At 38.9% G+C, this 27,782-nt stretch overlaps 1 protein-coding gene across 1 annotated transcript; it reads left to right on the forward strand.

Moving 5' to 3' along the window:
• The first annotated feature begins 3,402 nt into the window (after window positions 1–3,402).
• LOC117293727 (protocadherin-11 X-linked-like) lies at window positions 3,403–27,759 on the forward strand. The gene is made up of 4 exons (XM_033776154.1): window positions 3,403–3,536; window positions 21,418–24,312; window positions 25,412–25,610; window positions 26,347–27,759. Exons 2-4 carry the CDS (start codon window positions 21,496–21,498, stop codon window positions 27,054–27,056), a joined length of 3,726 nt encoding a protein of 1,241 aa, XP_033632045.1. The 5' UTR covers window positions 3,403–3,536; window positions 21,418–21,495; the 3' UTR covers window positions 27,057–27,759.
• Window positions 27,760–27,782: the final 23 nt, after the last annotated feature.

Below are 27,782 nucleotides of genomic sequence, written 5' to 3' on the forward strand. Positions count from 1 at the left end.
AACACTCGCTGGGCAGCTCCACACGTGCTAGACGGGTCGACATGACACAGCCTCACGCTTGCCTAGCTGTCGCTGGTCCACACCCAAACAGTACTCTCCTCAACACAACACAAATCTCAACCACATAACCAAATTCCTTTGGTCTCATACGACGCGATGAACCCCATTACAATAGCAAATAGCCCCAATTCCTGACGGGACATTCCAACTATAGGGGTTCAAACAATGGCTTGCTTGCTTGGGCTATAACAATTCACCAATTTAAAAGAGTAATTTTCTCACAGCTTGTTACAGCAACTTACGCGTAAAAATCAACGTTTGACCATTTTTAATTTGCTTTATCCCACGAGTTCTCGTTAATAACATGACATTTTGGCTTCATTTTTGTTTGCACAACTACTATACGGTGATCGGAGGACGATCGTAAGCTCAAATTATCTTCTCCATTTGAGTTCATAGCACAAAAAGATAAATTCTGAAAGACCAGATGGAAGGAATAATTATTGGGTGAAGTCGCGATGAAAAGCGGTAGGCCATAAACAGCGCCCTCTTGTGAGATAACCTTCGTTCGTAGATTCTGAATCAACCTGTCCATCGTAGTTAATGTAGTTAAAACCTGCGTTTTTCTTTTTAAAGGACTGTAAAATAAATTGAACTTTGTCGTTCGTTTGTATTCCAAAAGGTGGTAGCGTTTTGAGATATTGCCGATTATCTGGAGCGGTACTGCAGTAACGGTGCTTAGATTCAAATTTTGGGGAATAAAAATCTGTTTACACAACCGCAGGGATACTTTAAAGTGAAAAGTTTGTCAAAATGCATTATACTACCAAAGCTGCTGGTACTTCCAAACAGGGCCCAATTTCATAGAGCTGTTAAGCACCAAATTTTGCTTTGCATAAAATTTCTTCCTTGCTTGGTACTGGTATTCACGTGTTGTTTGCTTATCCTGAAAATCACGTGGAAATCTGGTTGGTAATCTTGTTTTTATCAAGGAAGAAATTGACTGCACAGCAAATTTCCGTGCTTAGCAGCTCCATGAAATTGGGCACAAGTAAGTTGTTACTGGCATTGATTTTCAGAGTCATTACAAACCATTGTTAAAATCTTTTAAGCAGCTCTATACCCTGAACTCATGTCATATTATTTCTAGTATATAAAAAGGCTTTGAAAGACGCCAAATTAAGCCGAGTCTTTTCAAGCCCAGCAGATTGGCGGAAGTTCCGGAATGTGTATACAGGAGTCACCACTGGTGTAGCCTACTATAACCAGGTCGGGGGGGGGGGGGGGGGGGGGGGGTGGGGCGTCCACGAGTTCCGGTTGGAACTTTGGTATACACATATGTATAGGGTCTACTCTATTAAGTAAACATTGTTATTGTAATTGCGCGGACAAATTATTCGCTCTCCGGAGTTTCACAAAAGTATCACAAAACGCAAACGCCCTTTGAAATGAAATGTTCACAAGTTAATTTGCATACAACTACTTTTATATTTAGATTAAAACAATCAATCGATTCCAAAAACCACAAGTATATATTGCCGTTAACTTCTGTTGGAAGGGTTTCGTCAAGTGTACTCTCAAGTTAAAGTTTCCAAATTCTCCGTAAAAAATGTACCCGTAGCATACCTAGTTCCTATAGGTTTTCCCTTTCAATTCTATATCTAGTTTCGAATACGTTTTAACACCCGAATCATTCATCCCTGACTGAGTTTGGAAGGTCACGCAGATCGTCAATGAACAATAAAAAAAGAATCATTTGTCAATACTATTATACTCTCATTATTCGTATTTATTCGGCCAAGATTGCAACTAATTTGCCACAACTAATGAAATAATATCCAACACTGTTCCCAATGATGTAATATAAATGAACAACTTCTGAAAGACAAACAAAAAACATCGGACAAACACATTCTAAAAGGGCCAGGGGTGGATTTAACAATGAGTTAAGACTAGTCTTATCTCGAGTTAGGACGAGTTACTCTTCCTAACTTTGGGACTAGCCTTACGTGTTGTATATCTCCTAGGACTAGTCCTAAGTTAGGACTAGTCTTAACTCTTTGTGAAACCGATCCCTATGGATGAACATAACCACTGTGACTCAAAAGGCGAATCCAATCTTTAAAATGGAAAATGAATTCTGTAAAAAAAAAACTAATCTAACTGATTGACAGGACGATATGTATACGTTTGTAGTAAAACCACATTTACTGTTGTTGTCAAAAAATAGGCATTTTAATGTTCACTGTTTTAACCACACTTACGTTTGCGCATCGTTGAGCGAAAAGGGACAAAGTATTTCGGCTCACCAGAAAACACTTGTGGTATCATAAGGCTATTATTAACTGTTTTGCAAACGGAGATGTTGTGTTGATAATTTACAGATAAACCTATAAGCATTTCAGTTTCTCAGTCAAATGGTCGAATACAATGATATCCTTCGACAAAACCAAAAAGAAACATTCAACCAAACGTAACGAGTCTCTAAGAACAATGATCATTATAGCGTCAAATGCATCGTGTGTGACATTTTGCAAATACACGAACAAACAGATGGCCATGCATTATATTGTTATTACGTGTGTCACATTCAAGGACATAATATAATAAGAGAATGATAAGACCAACTACCAGGTGATGGGCATAACCCATTGTCATTTTAGAACGAGGAACTCCGCCAGCTACCATCAAGTTCACGCTTGATTACTACGCAGTACAAAAGATTCGTATATTGGGCGTATTGGCGAACAATTGGTAGGCCTGTTGCAAACTCGGCGACTGTTTTCAGTTGGTGTATTTCAGTAATGAGGATTTGTTTGTGTCTTCTTCGTTAATATAATTATAACGTACCCAACTCTACACATCAATGCATTTTGTTAATGGAAGACCTGGGCCAAATGTCATAAAGCATGTAAGCAGGAAACTCGCTGAACACAGACAAGTTTTACTTGGCAGAAACATGGATACCAGCCCATTTTTATTAAGTTTGCATTGTTGTGGCTGGTGACCGTCTCAATTTTTGCTTAGCAAAGAAATTTGTCAAGTAATATGTATAGGGCTCCATTGTATAATTTTGACTGATACCCAGTATTTGTTAAGCAAGATTTGTTAGTGCTTAGCACATTTCTGTTGTGCTTACATGGCTTTATGAAAATGGGCCCTAATGAGAAGTTTAAATCCAGTTTACATCTTGGCCCATGAAGGGAGCGGTTGCGACTACTTTCACGTACATGGAACAGCCGTCACTCGGTTAAGACAAACTCTTCTTTCAGTAATTATTTTTGGGCTGTGTCTTTGCCGTATAACTGAGACCACTCATTAAAAAACCGACTGGAAAGCAACGACACCGCATAACATTATGTTAATGTTAAATCCGAGTACAGAAGTGAACGACGGAAAGTTTCATGGAATTATATCTGTAGGAATGGGAAACACCAGGAGTAAAGAAAGACTTCAAGTCTGTGTTTTATCTTGTCTCACAATACTTGATGGCTGGTAGTTCGGCACTATTGCTACCGTTCAATCCACGTATTAAGGTTAGTAGCTATATCATGAATATGCAATACCACATAAGTAATCTCTGAACACTAAACAGCAGTCAATTAAAGGCATTGGACACGTTTGGTAATTGTCAAAGACCAGTATTCTCACTTTGTGTCTCCAAAAATATGATAACATAACAAATCTGTGCACATTTTGCTCATTGGTAATCGAGTATGCAAAAGAATAATGAAAGAAAAACACCCTTGTTGCATTACTTTGTGTGCTTTCAGATGCCTAATAAAAGGCTTCAGCTGAAATATTTTATTATTTTAGTGAGAAATTCTCTTTCTCAAAAACTACTTTACTTCAGAGGGAGCCGTTTCTCACAATGATGTGTACTGTACCATAGCTGTCCTTGCTCGTTACCAAATAAGTTTTTATGCCAACAATTGAGAAATTACCAATAGTGTTTAATGCCTTTATTCTAATGAGAATTAAATTAACGCATTATTTTGAATTGCTTAACATCCCCTGCCACTTGAAAAATATACATATAACTTGGATTTTAGCACTGAAGTTTGATTATGAATGGTTAAAATTGATGCTAGTTTCTTGACGTTAACGTTTAGTAAAGCCGCGTTATATTCGCTGTGTATCGTTGTCGGTTCTTGTCATGTAAAACCATAGACGTATGAACTATAAAAAGGACGTATATAAAACCACGGCCCGTCAAATGCATTTTTAACAATTGAGACATAGACGGTGCTACGATTTTTCCAAGTGATTTACATTCTTGCTCGCTCTAGTTCTTAAATATATGGAAGAAAATGGATCCCATCGAAAAACGAGCTGGAAGAAGATCAATGTGTAAAAGTATATTTTGTGTTGTTCGTTTTCAAAGTAGCCATGTATTTGGGGTTTTAAGAAAGAGCCCATATTGAAACCATTCCATCTGTATTTGTGACAATTTGTGAGCTCATTGGCTACGTTTTGTATAGGTTATTGGAGAATTTATAGAGACATTGTCAGTTTAAAGGCAGTGGACACTATTGGTAATTACTCAAAATAATAATTAGCATAAAACCTTACTTGGTAACGAGTAATGGGGAGAGGTTGATGGTATAAAACATTGTTAGAAACGGCTCCCTCTGAAGTGCCATAGTTTTTGAGAAAGAAGTAATTTTCCATGAATCTGATTTCGAGACCTCAGATTTAGAACTTGAGGTCTCGAAATCAACCATCTAAACGCACTCAACTTCGTGTGACAAGGGTGTTTTTGTCTTTCATTATTATCTCGCAAGTTCAACGACCGATTGAGCTCAAATTTTCAAAGGTTTGTTATTTTATGCATATGTTGAGATACACCAACTATGAAGACTAGTCTTTGACAATTACCACTGCCTTTAACTTTTATTTTGAGCTAAGTTGACACAAAAACAAACACCGGAAGTCACTCTAAAGAAGCTTTTGTAGATACTCGTTTTGCAATAACCATACTTTGGGCTGGGTTTGGTAAAGTTACCCTTCAATTCTTTGTTGAAATTGAATTTAATGACGTAAAGGCATTGGACACTATATTGGTAATTACTCAAAATAAAATTAGCATAAAACATTATTAACTCAGGGTAACGAGTATAGTAGGGAGAGGTTGGTAGCCTAAAACATTGTGAGAAACGGCTCCCTCTGTCATAAATAGAGCAGAGTGCGCGATCTCGCACGTCTTTTATGGCTACTGTGCACTATGTAGCAAGGGCCATAGGCATAATTTGATAAAGGAAACAGAACAAAAATCCTTCAAAATTTAAAATGTAGAATTTGGGCCCTTTTTGATTTGGGCAATACTTTAACTTTCATTACAACATATCATCAGTCCACAACGAAATTGTAAATGGTTCATGCATACTTGTCTCGGTTGTTTTGCATTAATTATGGTCAGACTAATCTGGTGTCCTCCGCAGGGATCTCTGCATGGTCGTATATCTGATGTTAGCTGAATAGACACCAAAGTGAAGGTATAGCACGATTCATTTTGTTAAATTTATTCTGTTGCACGACGCCAACACCACAGGAAAACTGACACTCGAGGATGTTTTCAAATTATTATTTGGGAATTTTGATCAGACACTATCATGACAGTAAACTCGAAAAGCGAATGTACGTCTTAGTTCATTGAACATATTGCGTGATCTTGAGTTTAACAACCTGAATCAAAAGAGGTCAATTAAAAAAAGTATCTATCACCAAAAGACACAGTCGGGAGTAGTCTTGGTCCAAGACGTCACTATTTCATACTCATATAGTAACATAACGTGAAAACCCGACAGAGGGCGCGCTTTTCTTATTGCATCCATGCGAAGGTCTTGGAACCAAGACTAAGTCGGGAGCCAACATTATACAATCAATATAACTTGACTATGGTGCGCAGACCTATAGGATGACAAATGACTTTCAAAATAGTTTCAATTGTTGAAAGGGGAGAAGTTAGCAAAACATGCATTCCTGAGTGGATAGAATCCACAAACAAGCGGCCCATTGCTTCCATTATCATAACCTTGATGGCTATGGAAGGTGTCCGTTGACATCCATATCGGTGTAGTATGCGTCTCATGATGGGCAGGCATGCATGAACAACTAGATTATTTGGTAACAATGGCTCCCAACCAAGATTTATTCAGTTGTGTCCCATCATGGGAAACGGCAGTTATCTCCCATTGACATTGAACTTAACACGTTCCTGCAAACAATGCCACGGACATTTTTAACATTCGTTATTATTTTTATATTACAGAAAAACCATAAGAACCGAAGTAGAAATCTGTTTTAATTTATAGTAAGGCTATAGGCATTGAAACGTTGCATGGTGGAAGAATTACTAAGAGAGGTTTGTGGTAACACCATGTGAATATTATCTCGGGTAGTGATGATTCCGAAAAGAACCGGTGGTTAAAACAGTAAAAGCTGTATCAGAAGATACTATTTGTACATTGTTTAATTATCATCATCCTTTAAAGGGTATATGTACTTTTTCCTAACACAAAACACAATGTCCACAGGTTTACATTACTTACACAGTTTGAAGATTATGACAGTAGAAAGCGAACCTTGACATTTTACTAACTGAGGTGCTGTAGTTTTTGAGAAATGAGTAAAACAAATAATTGTCGTCTCAGTTAGCATGTAAAAACGTATTAACCAGTTATGCTATAGTTTGGTATAATATCATAACTGGTTAATGGGATTTTACATGCTAAAATAATTTTCGTCGTGACTTTTTTTACTAATTTCTCAAAAACTACACAACCTCAGTTAGTAATATTTGAAGGGAAGCTTTCCACTATCATTATCTTCAAACCCTGTAAGTTTAATATAAATCTGTGCACATTTTGAAAAAGTACTTGAATCCTTTAAACCGATCATAACTATATTGTATTGAGTAGGCATACCTTGTAGTTTTTAGAACAACATAAATATCAAAACAGTTTAATTTGAGAAACAGTAAGCTGATTCAATGTAAATGATATTCAACAAACTTATGTACCATATACAAAATAAATTGAATTTGTAAATTAATGGTTTAGAGACAACCGTCAATACGATCAAAAATTTGTACAATACAAGGAATGATTTTGATGGTGTAGGGTCATAGATTGTTTTTTTTGTCAACGAATGATGCAGGGCCCAACTTCATTGCTCTGCTTACCTCCGAATTCTGGGCTTACGATCACGATTCTCCGCTTACTTGCAAGCGCCGAATCTCTGCGTAGAATGCCTATTAACACAGCACGCGCAGAAGCCAAAGTTCGCCGCTAACCCGTGAAATACGCTTGCCGTAAGCACAGAATTCCCTGCTTCCGTAAGCGCCGATTATGTGCCTACGGAATCCAGAGCCATGAAATTGGGCCCTGATTTAACTGCAAAATTATCAAGAAAGATACAAAAAAGGCACAGGTGAAAGTTTCAGCCGAATACTGTCGCTACTTTCTGAAAAAAAGGCCAAAAACTTACCGCATACCAACCGCATCTCTGGCCGCAGAATTCACAAACGGACACCGCCGAAATTTGAATTCCCAAAACTCGCCTTGAAGTGAGTTTGGGGATTCAAAGTTGTCACCATATACTTTTACGGATCACTAATTAAAAGTGTAATTTCAGACTTAATAATTTGGCTGGAATTCAAATTCCTCATAACGGAAGTGAGTTTTGGGATTCAAAGTTGTCACCATATACTTTTACGGATCACTATTTAAAAGTGTAATTTAAGACTTAATAATTTGGTTGGAATTCAAATTCCTCATAACGGAGTTGAAGGACCTAATTCTGAACTTGAAACACAACAACAACTGGAGAGGCAAAACAGCTTTAATTCGAACGGAAGAAAGTTAAATTGGCTGCTCATTTGCCGAAATTGACCAAGAAAACCTAATACCCTTCTTTGTAACACAAATTAAGTGATATACATTTGGGGGGGGGGGGGCAGGCCATTTCCCCTTACTTTAACTTCAAACTTCATATCGAAACAAACTTTCAATCTGTGAAAGCTCACACATGCCAACTAGTTTCAACTTCCAATCTTCCAGTAGTTTCGCCAGAATATGAGTTCATTAGCATTGCAACTTGTCGCCATATGTCCAGTTTCTGAGCTCAAAATAAGCCAGAAGTGAACTTGCGAAAATACCTGGCCAAACAAAGCGTTCGTTGTTTTCTGTCGAACAAACGTGACCGCAGGATTTGGGGATTTTGCAGATTATGTATCTAGAGTGTTTCTGAGAACCATTGAAATCGTTGTGTCTTTTAAAACCATGGATTATCCCTTTAGTTGAGTAAGTTTCTTAAGTCGATTAGTCGTACCGGTTTACAAGTAACTCTTTATTAGGCTCGTGCGCAACTTTGCCCCGTAAGACCTCTATGATTAAAGGCACTGGACGTTGTTGGTAATTACTCAAAATATTTGTTGGCATAAAAACCTACTTCGTAACGAGCAAAGGAGAGCTGTTGATAGTCTTGTGAGAAACGGCTACCTCTGAAGTAGCGTAGTTTTTTAAGAGGTAATTTCTCACTCAAATAAAAATCAAGAGACTTCAGCTGAAGCCTTTTATGATGCATCTGAAAGCACACAAGGTTGTGCAACAAGGGTGTTTTTTTATTTCATTATTCTCTAAATTCGATGACCAATATTGCCCCAAATTACCATAGGTTTGTTATTTTATGCATATGCCGTAATATCGGAATACAACAAGCATAGAGCAAGTGAGAGAATACTGGTCTTTGACAATTACCAAAGGTGTCCATACAGTGCCTTTAAACAACGATAAACGTTTGCCCATCAAAGCACCCCGAATCTGCAACTCAGAAAGTGTATTCTTTGACAAAAGTGGTTTTGAAATATGCTTAAAAAAACATTCTTTCTGGTGGTCAACTTATTTCAAACAACACCTTTCCATTTCAGAGAAACTTAACCTGCATGAAGAAAGATTGTATAAATATTACCGAGGTGACAAGTCACCAACCCTGTCTGGTGCCATTCTTGCCCCCGTGGATTGGCTCTGATGAACCGCCAATGATCCGCACTCTCCATGGGCCCTTCTCGGTACACCCACCTTCTACTCACTCATCAATACCCGCTAACCAATGTAAGTGAACCGCGTGAGTCATAAATCAAAAACGCAGCGTAGATTGACTAAATCCTCTTCCAGCCTTCGATAAAGACTCTGTTTAGTGTCCAAACGTCAGGCCATTAACTATTTTTTAAGTTTTGAATCCTCAAAACTTAACATTTTTTTCCATAAACAAAACACATTCCAGTTTGAATTCTATTAGACGCGTGGTAGTTTTCGGGTGGGCGGGGTAGGTTTTCGAGGCTTTATTTTTCAGGGAGTCCAGGTTTTATGTGGTTACACAATGTAGAAAGGTTTGCACAGCAATCAATCTAGTAAGTCTTCTAGTTTTGTTTATGAATACTTCTTGGTTTTGTTTAGATTCCAAAATGATTTTCACTTATTTTGATTTTGCATACAATAAGATCGCTCGTGTAAACCATGTTGTTTATATGGGATTTACGGTGAGGTATCAATATATATATTGCTTTGCGGTGTGTATCTACTTGCCAGGTAGAGTTTGTTCTTTTGAGAACTGTCTTGCTTTATATTCTACGCGGACTAGATTTTCGGAATTTGGAGACTTCTCAGTTCTGAAAAGAACTATCCATCTTTTTAACTACTACCTGGGCGGAAGGTAGAAAATTGGCTGGGACTACTACTTTAAGTGGATCGTTATTACTATCAGTACCCCAGCAGAATTGGTCTCAACGTTTCGACTAGATGGTCTTGTCATTCTCAAGTTTTGTGTAGATTCCAAAAATGATTTTCACAATATATGCAACTCGTGTTAAAATAAACCACTTTGTTGTTAGCTCCAGCATCTGGCAAGGGTGATGATTGTTGATGAAACCATCGATGAACCCAAAGAGCATGTTCCTTGGTAGAGCAAGGGGTGAAACTAAAGGAGGATCTTCCATGATGAAACCAACTTCAGTTGAAGAAGATTTGGCAGATTAACTTGTATAGCCCATTCATGATATTGATGTAGCATAGACTTACATGGCTGGTGAATAGTAATCTTCACTCGAGGCAATACTTAAACACATGGCACTACCAACAGGTGCTTCCGTGTTGTGTATTGTCATCTGCAACCCCAAATACACCAACAATAACCCGAAGCGTCTGTAATGTTTACCAGCTAATCAATAGTACAAGTTGTTAGAAGAAAGTTACAATCAGGATGACAAGGTTATGGTCTAGAAAACAGCTTTTACATTATTGATTAAGACCAGTGACTTATCGTTATTCGATAATTGTTTGGAAGAAGACGCTCGTGGTTCTACCGTGTGTGTGCCTCTTTTCTTGCATAATAAATTAGCAGAGTTTAAAAAGCTGTCACAGCACGACATCGTTAATGCTATTGTCGTTTAGAAACACGCATTAAATAAGTTAGAGAACAACATATCACACAAAATAAAGCCATGATGTTCTTATCAGGGCCCAACGTAACTAAGCGCAACAAAAGCTTGCTTACCAGACTAAGGTTACCAGCCAAACTACCATGTCACGTGTACAATTTGTGACTGGTGACCTGCTCATTTCTGCTCAGCAGAAAACTGTTAAGCAATATTGTATGCTAAAGCCCTTTCAATTTGTCATCAAGTAATATTTTTTATTTCCAAACTGGTTATGTCCTTTTTTTTTCTTTTATCAGGAAATTTCTAATGTCAAATTTTAATGTAATTTGTATAACTTTTTTATCAAATTTTGTATTGTTTACCCTTTTTATTGTAAATTGTTGCAATTCAGCATGTGGTTGCTTATGACATTTTTAAATAAACCATTCTATATATATTAAGAAATTGGACCCATATACAGTCACAAATACTCCCAAAGGGCCTAGTATCACTGTTAAACTTCAGCGTATGCCCAATATCTATATTTGAGGGGAAAACACCAAACTCTCAAAACAATTAGAGTAAACAGATTATTACGTCTGTACATCTTGAAAAGTGGTAAAGTAACAATATGGGATTTGAGACATTGCATGGTGAGGTATCAATATTTTGCAGTAACACCAATATATGTTATGTTCTTAGAGAACGGTCTTGCTATATTCTACTACCACGAGTACATTTTTGTATTTCGTGAGACTTCTCAGTTCTGAAAAGAACTGTCCTGCTTTTAAACTATACTACCTGGGCGGAAGGTAGAAAATCGGCTTGGACTACTATTTTATTTTTTGTGGATTGAGGGGACTTCTCGTTATAAACTATACCGCGTATAGTGAGTTCTTGAATTTGGTACCAACGTTTCGACTAGCTTGCTCGAGTCATCGTCAGGAGACTGTGTATATTTACTCTTTACATTTAGTGTTGAATGAATTGGGGATGACACAATAACCAAAATTAATAACAATGGTGAATAGAAGTGTCGTTTTTTGGCGTGTGACATATAGGTCTAGTGTGTGTTCAATGAGGATTACATGATTCTGATTATCAGGATTGTGCGTCATCCAATGGTAATCAATAAATGAGCTGTACATTTCAATTCAGTCGCTCCAAATGACTATTACTTTAAAAATGGTTCTTTTTGCGTTTTAACAAATCGTTTAAAATGTATTTCCTAAAATTATGTATACATACGCTGCTTTCCTTTTATTAAAATAAACTCAATATCTTAGTTTTGGGTTGAACGAAGAAAACCTTTTTATATATTTACCCAGTCAGTTTCCCTGAATTCAATTACCAAATTAATATTAACTTCTAGTTAACACAAACTCGAGTTGTTTGTTTATATCAAAACTGTAACTAACTAGCCATGTCGACCTGACGAAACTACGAACATAATACCCAGACGTAGACCCTACCCATAAAACTTGTAACAATTAATTTACAGTTTTTAACCCTCAAGTCAACAGTGTTGGAGTGTCACTGAATTGGGAAGCACCATCAATTGTTCAATATTAAAAGTCATAGATTGGATGTTGTCAACGTAATGAAGTTTCAGTGAATACAAAGTCTACTTATTGGGAAAACAGCAAGAACTGTCAAGAACAGTATAATTTTCGCAAGGAACACCAAATCCAGTAAGGTAACCTCGGGTATCAACCGCATTATTCTTTGCCGGAGAATTCACAAACGAACACCTCTCAAACCGGATCTTCAAAACTCGCCTTTAGGCAATCTTAGGAGATCAAATGTGTCAGCATAATTTAATTGACTATATGTAATCAACGGAACTTCAGGCGAACTCAAACAGTAATCATCAATATTCTCAGTACTATAGACAGATTTACGTGAAAACATCCTAATACAGGAATGTGCATTATGATTGATACATGACTTTAGGTGCAAACACCAGGCCCGATACTTCATGGAGGCAATGAAGGCGATTGCCCGTGCCCCCCTGGTCATTGCCTTGGTGTCCATGAAATGCTCCGGTATAAATTCACAATTTCCTCATATGGGTGCCCTAAGGAGAAAATGCCTTGGTGTCCTTGCCCTTTCAAAAACAAAGCATACAGGCCCGATTGGAAATAGTAACGCCCGGTTTTTTGTTTACTACCATCGTAGCAATAGGCGAAGTTATGAGCATTTAATACCCTTCAAGAATGCGCACTATATGTGACTTAATTAGTGGCGAAAATCTCAGGTTAAATTGATGCAAACTTCGGCGCTTACGAATTCTCAAGCACATTTTATGGGTTGGAATTATCATGTTGTTTTTGCTTATCCCAGTCATCTATTATATCTCTTGGTTATAACTTCCTTGGTAGCTGCGTTGGTTAACAAAGAAGATGGTTCACTTTTCAACAACAGTCGGTTCAAGAGGACAAGTTGATACACATTAAACCTTTGAAGCATGCAGAAGCTTTTGAACAAAATGGTGACAGCTATCCATTGGCATTTACGATGTATTTCGCACCTCTATTGTTGTGACTGCATTGTATCAAAACATCAAACTAACCACGTAAAACTGAATGGGATTCGCCAAGAAACCGCTTAGAGGTGTGAAAGGAGTCAAACCCAAAAGTTAGATCAACATTGACTTCAAAGATGTTTGAATAGAAAGACGTCTTTAATTAACCGCTAAGTGCAATAAATCACACACACACACAAATAATGCCAACCCAAAACCAGAATAAAGAAAACAGTCAACCCAGGCGGCACGTACGTCAATAGTTAAACTACTATAAAATACAGGAACAAAATCCCTAACAAACAAGGAAATTATTGGCACTTTGTATTGATACAAACAAAAGCGAAAAATTATGCCCTTGTGTTCGCCCATTTGAAACAGAACACCCCCGTTGTAACTAATGGACGAGTCTGGCGTAGTTGGTGTTCGGTGTGTTTGATCACTCAGCTGTTCTTTTACACGGCGTTTTCCGTACTCAGTGATCACACAAGGTTGTTCGCATACTGTCAGCTCAAACTGCGCTCTCTAAAAGATTCTCTAAACAACTGGATTTTTAAGGCTACACTGCTCTTTAAAACACGACCAAAATGCTGGGTTCTGTTGCGATTTATATTACATTGGATGTTGATGTGTGAAGCAAGAAGGTAAGTTGACATATCTATACAAAATATATTATTTATTGGTGGTAATCAAATTTAAAAGCCACAGATAACGAAACAATCTGTATAAAATTATATGAAATGATTTAACGAACGACTTAGCAAATAGGATCAATGTTGGGACATTCAAGCAACATTATTCTTGTTTAAATAGTGCGTACAGTCTTAATATTTATGGTAAATCTAAATGTTGATGTATCACTATGTGCAACAACAACCAACATAACAGCGCTTCTCCACCCTGCCTGATCAAAGGTGCTCTCAAAGTCATTTTTTTCTAAAGCTACTCCGAAATTATTGGCTTATTTATTTCAATAAGTTTTATGGTTTATGACGTTTGGTTGCACATCAATCATCCGTACAAAGTACATTCGAATAGTACATTGGACTTGTTCTGTAGGTGTGAAAGTAAGTCACGAAACTGACCCCAACTATGAACATTTGTCAAAAGAAAAGTCAATATAATCAGATTTTGCAGTGGACACTATTGGTAATTACTCAAAAATAATTATTAGCATAAAACCTTTCTCGGTAACGAGTAATGGTGAGAGGTTAATAGTATAAAACTATGTGAGAAACGGCTTCCTCTGAAGTAACGTAGTTTTCGAGAAAGAATTAGTTTTCAACGAATTTGAATCGAGACCTTAGAATTAGATTTTGAGGTCTCGAAATCAAGCATCTGAAAGCACACAACTTCGTGTGACCATAGCTCCATGGTGTGACAAGGGTGTTTTTTCTTTCATTATTATCTCGCAACTTTGACGACCAATTGAGCTCAAAGTTTCACAGGTTTGTTATTTTATGCATATGTTGAGATACACCAAGTGAGAAGACTGGTCTTTGACAATTACCAATGGTGTCCATTGTCTAATGTGACTTCGATTTGGCGAAGTGACTAGAAACGTATTGTGTGAAACTTTTCTCGCGAGTAGGCTGCTTGGTGGGGTCCTACTACTTGCCGTCAACTCGCCGTCAACTCACTTGCGCCGTCAACTCGCCGTCAACTCCACCAATATACATTTAAAATCCACAAAAGAAGCATAGAACTGTAAAGTATCAGCTCAAAGAGCATTCGCGTAAGTTTTAGGTCATATTTCGGAATAAAAATTGATTTTTTTTCTCGTGAAAAAAAATTCTCGAAGCCAAAAAACTGTCGGCCGCCATCTTGCTTTTTCACAATGATTAGTCTTGGCCCAAGATGTCAATGATTGGTACTTTTTTTTTATCAACACAAAGTCGTTTTTGTGAATGAATTTGTACCGAAAACCATGAGACATATGTAGTTTAGCCCAGACTTAACACTTCCGTGCCCCCTTTTTATAGATTTTTCATGTAAATTTAATGAGTTGACGGCACGAAAATGAGTTGACGGCGAGTTGACGGCAAGTCGGCGAGTTGACGGCAAGTAGTAGGACCGGCTTGGGGGTTGCATGCGCAAGTTTTTCTCAAGACCACGATCATAAAGGGGTCCTACTACTTGCCGTCAACTCGCCGTCAACTCACTTGCGCCGTCAACTCCTCCAACATACATTTAAAATCCACAACAGAAATATGTAGTATAGCCCAGACTTAACACTTCCGTGCCCCCTTTTTATAGATTTTTCATGTAAATTTAATGAGTTGACGGCATAGAGCAACCTTGCTCTGTGTGCTCAGTGGTATGGCACAGACGGTAGGCCTTAGTTTTTATAAAAAGGTAGTTGGGTTTGCATCTTGGAGCATCCCATTGGTCGTTCGAATGTAAAAGAAGTGGCTAAAACATTTTCGCTTTCTGGTAATGTGTAGTTATGGCCCAGCTACCCCCCAGCTGTAATGGCGGCAAGCTAGAGAATGTACAAAGTCATAACTCTAGATTCATTCATTGTTGACTTTGGTTATTTTCCTTGAGTACTGCTGGCCATGCTGCGTGTATTCATCTCAAAATGAAATATGAGGATGCCGACAAAAAAAAGTACATGATGAAAAACTAAACTATACACCCCCTTGCTCTATGGATAGTATATCACTAGCGTGCACAACGCAGTGTTTCCACTCTGGTTATTTTTAGATTTTTTAGCGGATCTGGGTGTGCAAGTAAAGTGAGTAATGGTTTGTGTATGTGCTAAGTTGTAATTTAGAGTAACATGGTTTGTTTCTATGCAATACTAGAGTGCTGGTCATACATTGATCGGTCACTAGTGGCTATGGGTAAGCTGTTGTTTAGTTGCACAGCGGACGGCTTGTTAATCGATCCATTATTGATTGTGTGTAAATATGGTTGTAAATTACTTGGAGGAAGCAAGACAGTAATTGGAAGCTCTACTCATCATACATCATGGGGCCTACTGCAGCAGATGGTCGCATCCCATATTGTAACTTTAATTCCCTTTACAGTGTTGTATGTTGTGTCATTCCTTGACGGTCATGAACAGCGATGTTAAGGTGTCATACACAATACGACGTCATAGTGTTTCCCATTTTAATTGATAGGCTTGAATGTCAAACTCACATTTATTTCCATACTTTATGAAAACATAGAGAAATGAAAACGATACATGAAAACAAGAATTTTTAAAGAAGTACCCAATACAATTTCACAAGGCAGAGACGTATTGATAAAGTATGAGGGCATTATCTAGCAGCAGAGGCTCAGTGTGGTGTGATGCCTGATTGACAGACAAATTGTATAAGAGTGAAAAAGCACTCTTTGAAGAGCCATATGAGGGACAACTCTTTTACGAGTGGTCTTCCACTCTTTTAGATTGAAGTTTGCATCTTTTTGAGTGATTTTTCGCTCTGTCCTGGAGTGAAACCCCTCTAAAAGATTGAAATAAACACCACTCTTTTTGAAGAGCCATATGAGGGACAGCTCGTAAAGAGTGGTGTTTTTCACTCTTTTACATTTAGAGAGAACATCATAAACAGGAACACGAACGAACGGACAGAAAAGTATAGCAAAGACAAAACTGTTGTCATTGAATGACAAAGGAGAGAACACTTGCACCAGGGTTTTTGTTTCTCTGCTCCAATCGTGACAAATGCTTCAATATGTATGGCCAGATGGCGTCGTGGTTGGCCAGAACGTGTGCAATAACATCATTTTATAAAACTACAAACAAATTACCAAACCATTTATGTTCAAGTGCTTTTGTCATTGTAGTCTGTGTGACTTTGGACATTTGCTATTTCGGCTCATTTTCTGTTTCATTGGTGAATGTCGAACTTGGATATCGTTTAATATAATTGCACGGCGGCAATGATCAGAAAAGGCCAGGTCAAAAATTGCCGTGGAAAGTAGGATATTTTGAAGGGCATTGCGGCAATTGATAGGGGAAACGACGTCAGAAATGCCGTCGTTGCCGTTGCGAAGTATCAGGGCTGGAAACGTTTCAGAAAAGTTCATCCCGTTGACCCTATTCACATAGTGTTTCTTCGTCCTTTCACAGAAGATTCTTGATTCATGCTTAGATTATAGAACATGAAAAGTGTAACGACATTATTGCTTTTCTAGCGTTGTACATTGCGTATACGCCAGTTCCACCAAAAAGGAACATTATTAACTAAGATGATGTTTTTTAACTAAATTGAAACATTTTGTCATGTCTGGTTGAAAAACACCAGAAACACCCACTGATATACCCCAGAGACCCAATCAGTCATGACCACCGAGAGACTAACAGACGAAGTAGGACTACCGACTGAACAATCAGCTACTCATGCTTCCTTCCATGGTAGCAAATAATGGAGCCAGTCTCCCGCTAAGAAACTTTATTACTTCTGTATTATAAGATCAAGTAGGATAAGTTATCAGATTCCTGGGGTGCTTATCATATTGAATGTGCTTAGCGAGTTTAAACCACCAACAGAAGATAACCTTAACCCATGGGGTGGATAGTCTTAAGTTCCAGACGTTTGTGGTTTATTATTTCACGTTATTAAAATAACAGTCATCTCAAAGTATCATTGACGAAAAGACGACGGATTTAGAAATAAGGTTTTTCCGTTTAGAGGTCGGGGTCGTATTGCGTGTGTGTGGTTCTTTGATGGGCTGCCGAGTGCGTCTCTGAGCTTATAGGCACTGGACACCCTTAGTAATTGTCATTGTTACAAACCTGTGAAAATTTGGGCTCATTTGGTCCTCGAATTTGCAAGAGAATAATTGCACCCTTGTTACACAACTGTGTGCGTTTTCATAAAATACCTCTTTCCCCCAAAAAACTACGTTACTTCAGAAGGTGCCGTTTCTCAAAACGTTTGTATCCAGTGCAATGCCTTAAACAAACAAAAAACACTTATTTGTTAATCACTAAATCGTGATGGATGAAAATCTTTTACATTTTTGTTGTTTAGTGTTTGCCGACTATTCTATTAAAACCTTCAAACTTTCCAAACACCAATGATGAATATCATGGTCTTTGAAATCGAGTTGTATGGGAATTAAATACGAGACAATGATTTTGTCAACGTCAATGTTTATGATTGATGATATTCTTGCAAGAAGGTGTCACCAGGGAAACTTAATGATACAATGTTTATCAAAATAGAAACAAATCTTAAAAGGGTTCACGATACTTAAAGGTCACTGTCATTAAAACAATAGGTACTCTGTTATAATGGTAGCTGGTTAACTCATTAGGCCTACAGTCATCAATACTTGTCATCAATGAGAAAGGAGCTTGTCTGAGGAATGCTTGGATCTTACCAACAACGCCCAGGGGCTAAGCTAGTTCTCATTCACACTCATTGCTCACAATCTCCCGGATCATTTTCAGATTACTGAAACTTGAAGTTGTCAAGCCCTTGGTTGTTATTCGATGTTGGCCTACTGGGTTTTTTAAACTCTTTTGGAATCAAATGGTTTTGGTGGAAGCCTAGGGGGTGAAAAGGTGGTCCCGTGGAGTTGAAGACTAACCCTGTGTAGGGTTGGGTCTCCCATGGCCCCAGTAATGATCGATCAGCATCAGTATACCGTGTGTTGATGGACATTTTATAAAACACCGCTTTTAAAAATTGGTTGTGTGTTTACGAACGAAGGTATGAGTCATGCACCTTGGAAAAAGATTATAAAACATATTTCCAACCCGAAAAGTATATTTGGTAAATATTTGTCATGAAAGCACTGGGCACCATAGCCTTATTGTCAAGGTATCCCAACATTTAAAACGAATAAATGAATACATGAAATAAAAAAACTGTGAACATTTTGACTCATTGGTCATCGAGGTTGCAAGAGAATAATCAACGCAAAACACCCTTGATATTGCACAAAATTTAAGTGCTTTTTCAGTCTCCTAAAAAAATGTTATTAACCCTTCTGGCATAAAACTTTGTTACTTCAGAGGGAGCCATTTCTCACAATATCAACCAACCTCTCCCCATTTCTCGTTAGCAAGTTTTTATGTTAATAATTATTTTGAGTAATTACCAAAAGGGTCTACTGCCTTTAAGGATGTCATTTTTAATGGCCAACTTTGGGAGAACCTTTGTTGAGATTCATTTGAAACTCGCTTGAATTTACCTTCAAGTTAAGAACATCTTTTCTTACAAACTTAATTTGGACAATACACATAGGTAATGTCCACCCAGGCCTGTGTGCTTGGTTTTTGAAAGGGCAAGGGCACCAAGGCATTTGCTCCTTGTTAAAGGGCACCCTATGAGGAAATTGTAAATTTCTACTGGAGCATTTTAAGGGCACCAAGGCAATGACCTAGGAGCATGGAGGCAATCGCCTTTGTTGCCTCCATGAAGTATCACGCCTGACGATCAGGATGTCATACTCAATGCTGTTTCTCTTTGTTCCAAGTTATGGTTTTGGGTCGGAGAAAAAAGTTTAGTACATTGGTCAATTGTGGGAGTACCATGTTAGTGTGCCATGGTCTGTTTTATGCGGGTGTCGGTGTACTATTCTTGTCTATTTATAATAATGTTTCTATCAATTTTATGTAACTGCAATTTTCAACTTTATATATATTTATATTTATACATAGTTTTTAATGATACCTGTAAGTGGTGGCTGTCCGCTGTTGGATATCAATCATAAAACAATATATAAAAAAAAAAAAAAAATGCTGAAACTCACTTGACAATAATGACATGACCAAAAGTGAACTTGACAAAAGGCCTTCTACTGCACGATCCTTTGGTTACAATTTTCTTCCTCAATGGTTTCATATAGGAAGAATGTGGATGGAGGACTAATCGGTCACGTAATAAGATACTCTTGGGTTAAAGGTTAAACAAACTAATGTGCATTATTCCCACTCCGAAGACATTACACCCCTCAGTGATTAGCAAGTTTAACCTCTTAGAAGTAAGTGATATTGAAACTGAATAGCAGACACTCCCTATGTGGTCAATGCGGTTACATACCAGTACAAAGCTCCATAACTTTAGGCGCTAACATCACAATCAGTAACAATTTGAGTCCAACAAATTTAAAGGCAATGTACACGTTTGGTAATTGTCAAAGACCAGTGTTCTCACTTGGTGTGTATCCCAACATAAGCATAAAATAACAAGCATGTGAAAATTTGAGCTAAATTGGTCATCGAAGTTACGAGAAAATGATGAGAGAAAAAAACACCCGTGTTGGACAATTTGTTGTGTGCTTTCAGATAGGAATAAAAGACTTCTGGCTAGAAGTCTTTTATTATTTTAGTGAGAAATTACCTCTTTCTCAAAATCTATGCTACTTCAGAGGGAGCCGCATCTCACAATGGCTTATACTATCAACAGCTCCCCAATGCTCGTTACCAAGTCAGTTTTTAAGTTAATATTTGTTTTGAGTAATTACCAAACGTGTACCTTTTTCCCGTTAACTGAAATTTTACATATTCAGGCCTGTATGCTTTGTTTTCGAAGGGGCAAGGGCACCAAGGTGTTTCCTGATGGTTAAAGGGCAACCTATGAGGAAATTGTAAATTTCTACTGGGGCATTTCAAGGGCACCAAGGCAATGACCAGGGGGCATAGAGGCAATGACCAAGGGCATGGAGGCAATCGCCTTTGTTGCCTCCATGAAGTGTCCGGCCTGTCTGAAAGTTCACAGTCCTCCAGAGAATTATTTCCAACTGAAATATTATATTGTCTAAATAATAAAATTCAAAAAATGAAATTGAAATCAGTAGGTTGCTTGTTTTGGTTGCTGCAATTGAAATTGGCCCAGTATGATCGGTGCTCAAAATCAATGTATGTGTTTATTTTCACCAAACCTTTTCATAGGTTTGGGAGTGATTAACTCTTCCCATAACCAATGATGTATTTTCCTTTAAAAAGAGGACATGTGTTTGGTGGCAGGGTAGATCACATTCTATTTCTGTATTTATACAGTGTTATAATATATTATACATGCATGACTGAAGTATAATGTAACAAATTGCTTAAGGGTAAAAATCCCCCAAAGTGTAAGTGGACTTAAACATACTGAAGCAGAATAAGTGATTTAAAGGCACCAGACACTATTGGTAATTACTCAAAACAATTGCATAACAAATTGTTTATAAGATTGAGCAACTGAGAGCTGTTGATAGTAACAATACATGTATCTGCATAGGCTAATCTGAAGAGATGGGTTTTGAGAGAATGTTGGAATCGTGAGATGTCATGTGTAACCTTGAGATATTGAGACAGAGAGTTCCAGAGGCAGGGTGAAATGTTACTGAAATAGCCCCCAACTCGACTAGAAAAATATACCATTCCTTCATTTCCACATGTACAAAATTACAATTCTTCCTGAGATATGAGCCCAATATCATGGTGCTTCTTCAAGCAGGAATTCTGTGTTTGTTTTCAATTGTCAGTCATTTTTTTTCTTCTTCTTTCTTTATTACCGTGCATTAGGTTGTATACACAAGCAAGTAACCAAGGCAACGGAGCTATCCGGTTCGATTCCTCAGTTGAAAGAGACCATCCTTCAAAATGATATTCCCAACAACATTGATTTGGATCTTGGGATGTAGTCTGGTACCTCTTGTTACAACCCAAGAGATAACCTACAATATACCTGAGGAGGAGGTTGGATACCATGTAGGCAACTTGGTTGAGGACCTAACCTTACCAACAGACTCTGCGACTCGATTCCAATTGCTAACCACTGCATCAGCGAACCTCACCTATTTTGAACTCAACAGCGTTACGGGTGATATCACGACAATCCGGAAAATTGATAGAGAAACTGTTTGCCCAATACGGAGTGAAACTTGCCAATATGAGTTAGAGGTACTGGTCTCGCCTCAGTCTTCCTTCCGCTTCATCAATATTCATGTAATCATTGAAGACATCAACGACAATGCTCCATTCTTCAGTGAATTTGTTCTTCCTATTGAGGTACCGGAGACGGTAGCCATCGGAACTAAGATACCCCTTGAGAACGCTCAAGATCCTGATATTGGGATCAACTCAGTCCAAGAGTACGAACTTCTTAACGACTACGGTGGAAAGTTCGGAGTCTACCTACAGCGTTATGCCGATAACTCTGTCTTGCTGCAACTTGAAGTAACTGGTGGGTTGGATCGAGAGACTCGTGGTACATATCTGTTGACGCTTCTAGCTCATGATGGGGGTAATCCATCCCTGACGGGTTCAGTTACCTTGAATGTAACAGTCCTGGATTCAAATGATAATACTCCACAGTTCCAACAGTCTAGTTATGCTGTCAGTATTGAAGAGAATATCGCCATCGGGACTGAGATTCTCAAAGTACAGGCTGTGGATCCTGACTGGGGCACCAATGGGCAGATTCAATATTCATTCAGTAGTAGTGTCACACAAGCCGCAAGACAAGTATTAGAAATCGATGGCGCATCGGGAAGTCTAAGTGTCATAGGTATACTTGATCATGAGCAGCAAGCAAGCTACCAGCTGATTATCCAAGCAACAAATAGAGTTACTAACCCAGTGCCTGATTTTACTACAGTGACTATTGATATCATTGATATGAATGATAATGCCCCGTCATTGACTGTTAATGCCCTAGGTGGTGGTACTAATGACCAGGTACATGTGATGGAGAACACTGCAATTGGTACTTTAATTGCATTCATCAAAGCATCTGATCCAGATAGTGGCCGAAGTGGCGATGTTCGTATATCATTGTCGAATACTCACTCTGATTTTGAGCTTCAGGAGGTCAGTGACGGGCAATACTTCATTGCGTCTTTGCGAGCATTAGACAGAGAAACACTGCGGGGATATAACATTTCAGTTAGAGCTGAAGATCATGGGTCACCAGCACGAAGCACTGTTCAATATCTACTCATCAGTGTGGACGACATCAATGATAACGCTCCATACTTCTCTTCCCCGATCTACTACACCAACATCCAAGAAAACAATATACCTCCAACGCCCATTGTGACTCTCACAGCTACCGACCCAGATGAAGGGACCAATAGTGATATTATTTATCATCTATTCATGGAAGGGAATGACTTTGCCGTTGACCCTTCCTCAGGTGTCGTAACTTCTAACATTGTCTTGGATCGAGAGGTACTGTCGACCATGAATATGCGCATAAGCGCATGCGACAACGGCCTACCCATCCTGTGCAGAAATACTACCTTAGTCATTGATATTGACGATCAGAATGATAACGCACCACTAATTGAACAATCCAGCTACCAATTCACAGTAACTGAGAATGAGTTGGTCAACTCTGTGGTTGGTTTCATCAAAGCCACGGACTCTGATTACGGCCAGAATTCACAGCTTGCTTATGCAATCCAAGAAGCAGATGCAAAGGAGTTTTTTCGTATTGTTGAGCAAACAGGAAAGCTCCTCACGACGAGGAATATCGACCGTGAAGAGTACCAGTCATTTGAGTTCACAGTGATGGTTTCTGATCATGGTGTTACACGACAAGTATCTCAAGTACCCGTACGCGTCGATGTACATGATGCAAATGACAACGCTCCAAATGTTGTCTACCCAACGGCAGCCGATGATACTTTCTTCATTCCTGCTACAGCTGACCCAGGTTTCCTAGTCGTATCCGTTGATGTTTCCGACCCCGACCAAGGTTTAAACTCCCAGTTATCATTCAGTATGAGTAGTGGAAACACAGATGGCATATTTGGAGTTAACAGCGCTGGTCAACTGATTACAGCTCAAACGATACAAACCAAATGGGAAGGAGTTCACAAAGTAACTGTTCAAATCTCCGACGGCGGAGAGACACCTCAGATAACACCATTATCCATAACTGTTGTGATTACGAATTTAGATTTCAACATGTCACTCCCGGCCAATGTGTTCTTCAAGCGGTTTAACCTCACAGCAGCCGACTTTGGTCTTATTGACGACACGGTGCCACATACTGACAACAATAATCCCATAACAACATGGCCTGTTATAACTGCAATCGTTCTCGGATCCACAGTTCTGCTTCTCCTTCTTGTGATCATCCTGATTCATTTCAAATGCCGAGCCAGACCAACACCCAAGCAGACTTATAAAGAACCCTCTAACCTATCCAATAGTGATACTGTAACGAGCGTGGAATACTACTCTGAAAGTCATGGCGTACAAAGAAAGCTATCGACAGACTCCTCTCAAGTCTCAATCACAACATCTTTAAGTTCAATACCATCTAAGAACATCATGAAATGGAGAGCCCAAGCAGCACAGAATGGATCTATAGATTCAAGGCTTGGGAACCTTCAGATGACGACGTTTGGAAGTAACTCTGATGTTAGGTCAGATACATCAGCTAGACAAACACCAGATAATGACGCAGAGGTAATTTCATCAAACTCTTTAACAAAATAATGTCTTGTTGTTAGAAGAACACAATTTGACACTTGCTCAACCTTCATTCCTTTCATACATTTTTTTGTTAGATTCAGTTGCCAGAGCTGTATGCTTCATTTTTAAATGGGCAAGGGCACCAAGGTATTTTCTCTTTGGCAAAGGGCACTCTATGAGGAAATTGTAAATTTCTACTGGAGTATTTTAAGGGCACCAAGGCAATGACCAGGGGCAACGGAGGCAATCGCCTTCGTTGCCTCCGTGAAGTGTCAGGCCTGAGTTGCACATTTCCAAAGAAGTAACCTCCCATCAAAACATGGTGGAAATACTTGACAAATTTGACAGTTAGCTTGCTAAAAACAAATAAAATAATCAAATGAGGTAGCAAATTTTTAATATCGATTTGCACAATCTTTTTAAAGATAACTCCAAATCTTTTGATATGGAAAGAGAAATATTCAACATCATGTTCTGCAAGAAACTATTGTACACTTGATCCAAAATTAGAAGCATTCTCCTGACAAAGACTAGAGCAAGCTAATCAAAACGTTGAGACCAATATACAAACTCACTAAAAGCTAATGTAGTAGTCCCGGCCAATTTTCTACCTTCCGCCCAGGTAGTACTTAAAAAGCCGGATAGCTTTCAGAACCGAGAAGTCTCCCGAATTCTTAATATCTACTCAGCTGTAGTAGAACATAAAGCTCGACAGTTCTCTAAAGAACAAAATCTACCTAGCAAGATACACACATAGTGATACCACAAACCAAATGGGTGCGTTCAATTAGCTTCCCCGGGTCGACCCCGGTCTGCCCCCCGGTACGTTAGAATAGCTTTGACGTCATTCCAGGGGCTCACCCGGGTCAGCCCCAGGTGCCCTGCTTGTGGAACGGATGACTTAGGGCTGGCCCCAGGTGCATGACGTCACCATGAGGGGGTGAGTGATCATTCGATTAGCTCTTGTCAGGGGCTCACCAGAATGAGCACCGCGTGGTCGACAATGGGAAGCTAATCAAACACACCCTGTATTTGAAAGTTTAAGTTTCCAAATTTTGATTGTAATTTGTTTCCATGTTGTTCTTTATTGTAGGTGCAGAAACTGTTACATGTAGCTCAACTTCACCCTATTCACAGTGAAACCGATGCTGTTAGTGATAACTCTAATAGGAGTAGCTACGATAGCGGACAGGGTGATCATGATTATCATGATCCTCATCATGATCATTATACTCCGTCTGACCGAGTCCGATCTTCATCATGCCCAAGACTCTCCAATTCATCTCAACAAGGTAAGACACTCATACTTCCTGCTTCTTCTCATCCATACACTCTTGATTTGCTTAGATGTAGAACAAAGAGCCATTACAACAGCTTTAATCCACAAACTGCATCTCTTTGGAACTCCTTGCCTGGTGCATGTTTCCCTCCATCCTACAATCTAGACTGTTTTAAGAGGAATATCAATTCCTAACCTCAGCTCCCCTGAGTTATTTTCACATGAAATAATTTGTCTTCTTGTAGCCCATACCAAAAGTTGCTTTTAGCCATGTTGGGGTGAACTTTCATTAAAAAACAACAAATAAAAAAAACCCCAAAACCGATGATCATAATGGGAGACTTTTGAGACGCTGGTGGCAGCAGACATAACGGTCCTTATTTGTGGCTCTGAGTGGGGCGCTCATGCTCAGTATTGCGCGCGTAGGTCTGAGCATGCGCACTACTGGCGAGAACTGTTAAACAAGACCGCCTAAAATTCCCCTGGATGCCATCTTACTACATGTATACATATAGATATCAAAATTTCATAAAGCCTGTAAGCGAAACAACTTGCTCAGCACAAACAAGTTTACTTAGCAGAACAGCCAGAACACAACCAAGTTACCAATGATGCGTCTTGTTAATAGAGGTCATCTACAAATTCAAACCTAACACCCATGTTCAACTGTTCTCTTGAATTTGAGGAAAACAAGAATAATACTTCATCTCAATTTCTTTTCACAAACCATATTTCTGTTTTTATTTCAGGAGGTCCGTATAATAGAGACCACTACATGGCAAGTCCGAACTGTACCCCTGAATGCGCAACACTAGGGCACTCTGACCTATGCTGGGATGATGCATCGACACCGCGCAGACCACGTTCAGCTTCAGCTAATGTCTACTCACAACAACCGATACATAAACCGATCAGCATGTATGCCAACAGATCTACGGGATACCATGGAAAGCCTCATGGAAACAATGACAGACTATCCTATGATGATTACGACAACGCTTCTCCGCACCATAATACCTTCCCAAGAAACACTGGTACCAATGCTTCACAGGTAGCCAACACACATCAAAATGGCTTCAACACAGGACCATCAGCTAAACAACGATCTAATAGCTCACACAGCAACGCTGCAACATCAGACCATAGTAATAATGGCAAACATTATAGAAACAATGCACCACCATTGATTTTATCGCCAATAACGGAGGATCCAATGGAACTAACAGATAGTAAGAACTCCATCGCAGCAAACAATCTCAACGAAGCGTATCAGTATCCCCATGGTAACACTGAGCAGGCTTATCCAATCAGCACGTTGATACGTCATAAAGATGGTACAGTGTATCCTAGGTATGACAATTATGGTCGGCCTCACTCCTACGCAGGACATGATGATACAGAAGCAGACTATGGGTACCGGAGTGATGTTACTGCTGACATGACTCCTGAATATTATTGAGCCTTGTAGTGAATGCAGTCATATTCTTCATCCAAGTTGACAATAGCACTCCGCACTAATGACGTCACTTTTGCTTAAAGAAACCCGGCTGTCAGACGAACATTCACGCGCAACTGAAACATGGTGCAACTGAAGTGGATATCGGAGTGATGTTACCAGTGATTTGACTCCTGAATATTATTGATCCTTGCTGTGAATGCAGTCATAACCTTCATCTGCAAGTTGACAATAGCACGTCGCAGTAATGACGTCACTTTTGCTGTCAGACAAACATGCCACACCATCTAAGTGATTACTGTGCCATCGACGCGCCAAACTGCACAAGTAGTGTAGTTAGGTGCGATTAAACAAACAATTTGGATGAACGGCTCGTTAGTGAAATTTGACACTTTAGTCTGAGATCCGGGAACTTAGCTTCTGTTTTTAGTATTAGTGCCGAGTGCTAGTACAGAGCTGAATCAACTCATACAATGCCATAGACATTTTGTAACTATAAATCATATGCTTCCATCAGTCGTAGGACACCAACTGGCATATAACTGTGTTTGACTGAAATAGAACAGGGTTTAAGTGTAGGTTTGTGCCAGCAGTCACAATAAGATTAGCATAAGACTGCAACGGATTAGCGGCGACGAACGTGTTTCCTCTGAAGTTCAAACTCCTTCCATGGTCCTTTCTCTATGGTCTATGAAAAGCATCTGCAAAAGCATCTGCAATCATTTGTTA

This window comes from Asterias rubens, chromosome 8, assembly GCF_902459465.1.
Source record: "Asterias rubens chromosome 8, eAstRub1.3, whole genome shotgun sequence".
Lineage (NCBI taxonomy): Eukaryota > Metazoa > Echinodermata > Asteroidea > Forcipulatida > Asteriidae > Asterias > Asterias rubens.

Excerpts from the sequence above, each read along its gene's own strand:
- LOC117293727 (XM_033776154.1), top strand. The coding sequence starts at position 21,496 with ATGATATTCCCAACAACATTGATTTGGATCTTGGGATGTAGTCTGGTA. Across the intron at positions 24,313-25,411 it reads CACCAGATAATGACGCAGAG|GTGCAGAAACTGTTACATGT; the intron begins GTAATTTCATCA and ends TCTTTATTGTAG. Across the intron at positions 25,611-26,346 it reads CTCCAATTCATCTCAACAAG|GAGGTCCGTATAATAGAGAC; the intron begins GTAAGACACTCA and ends TTTTTATTTCAG.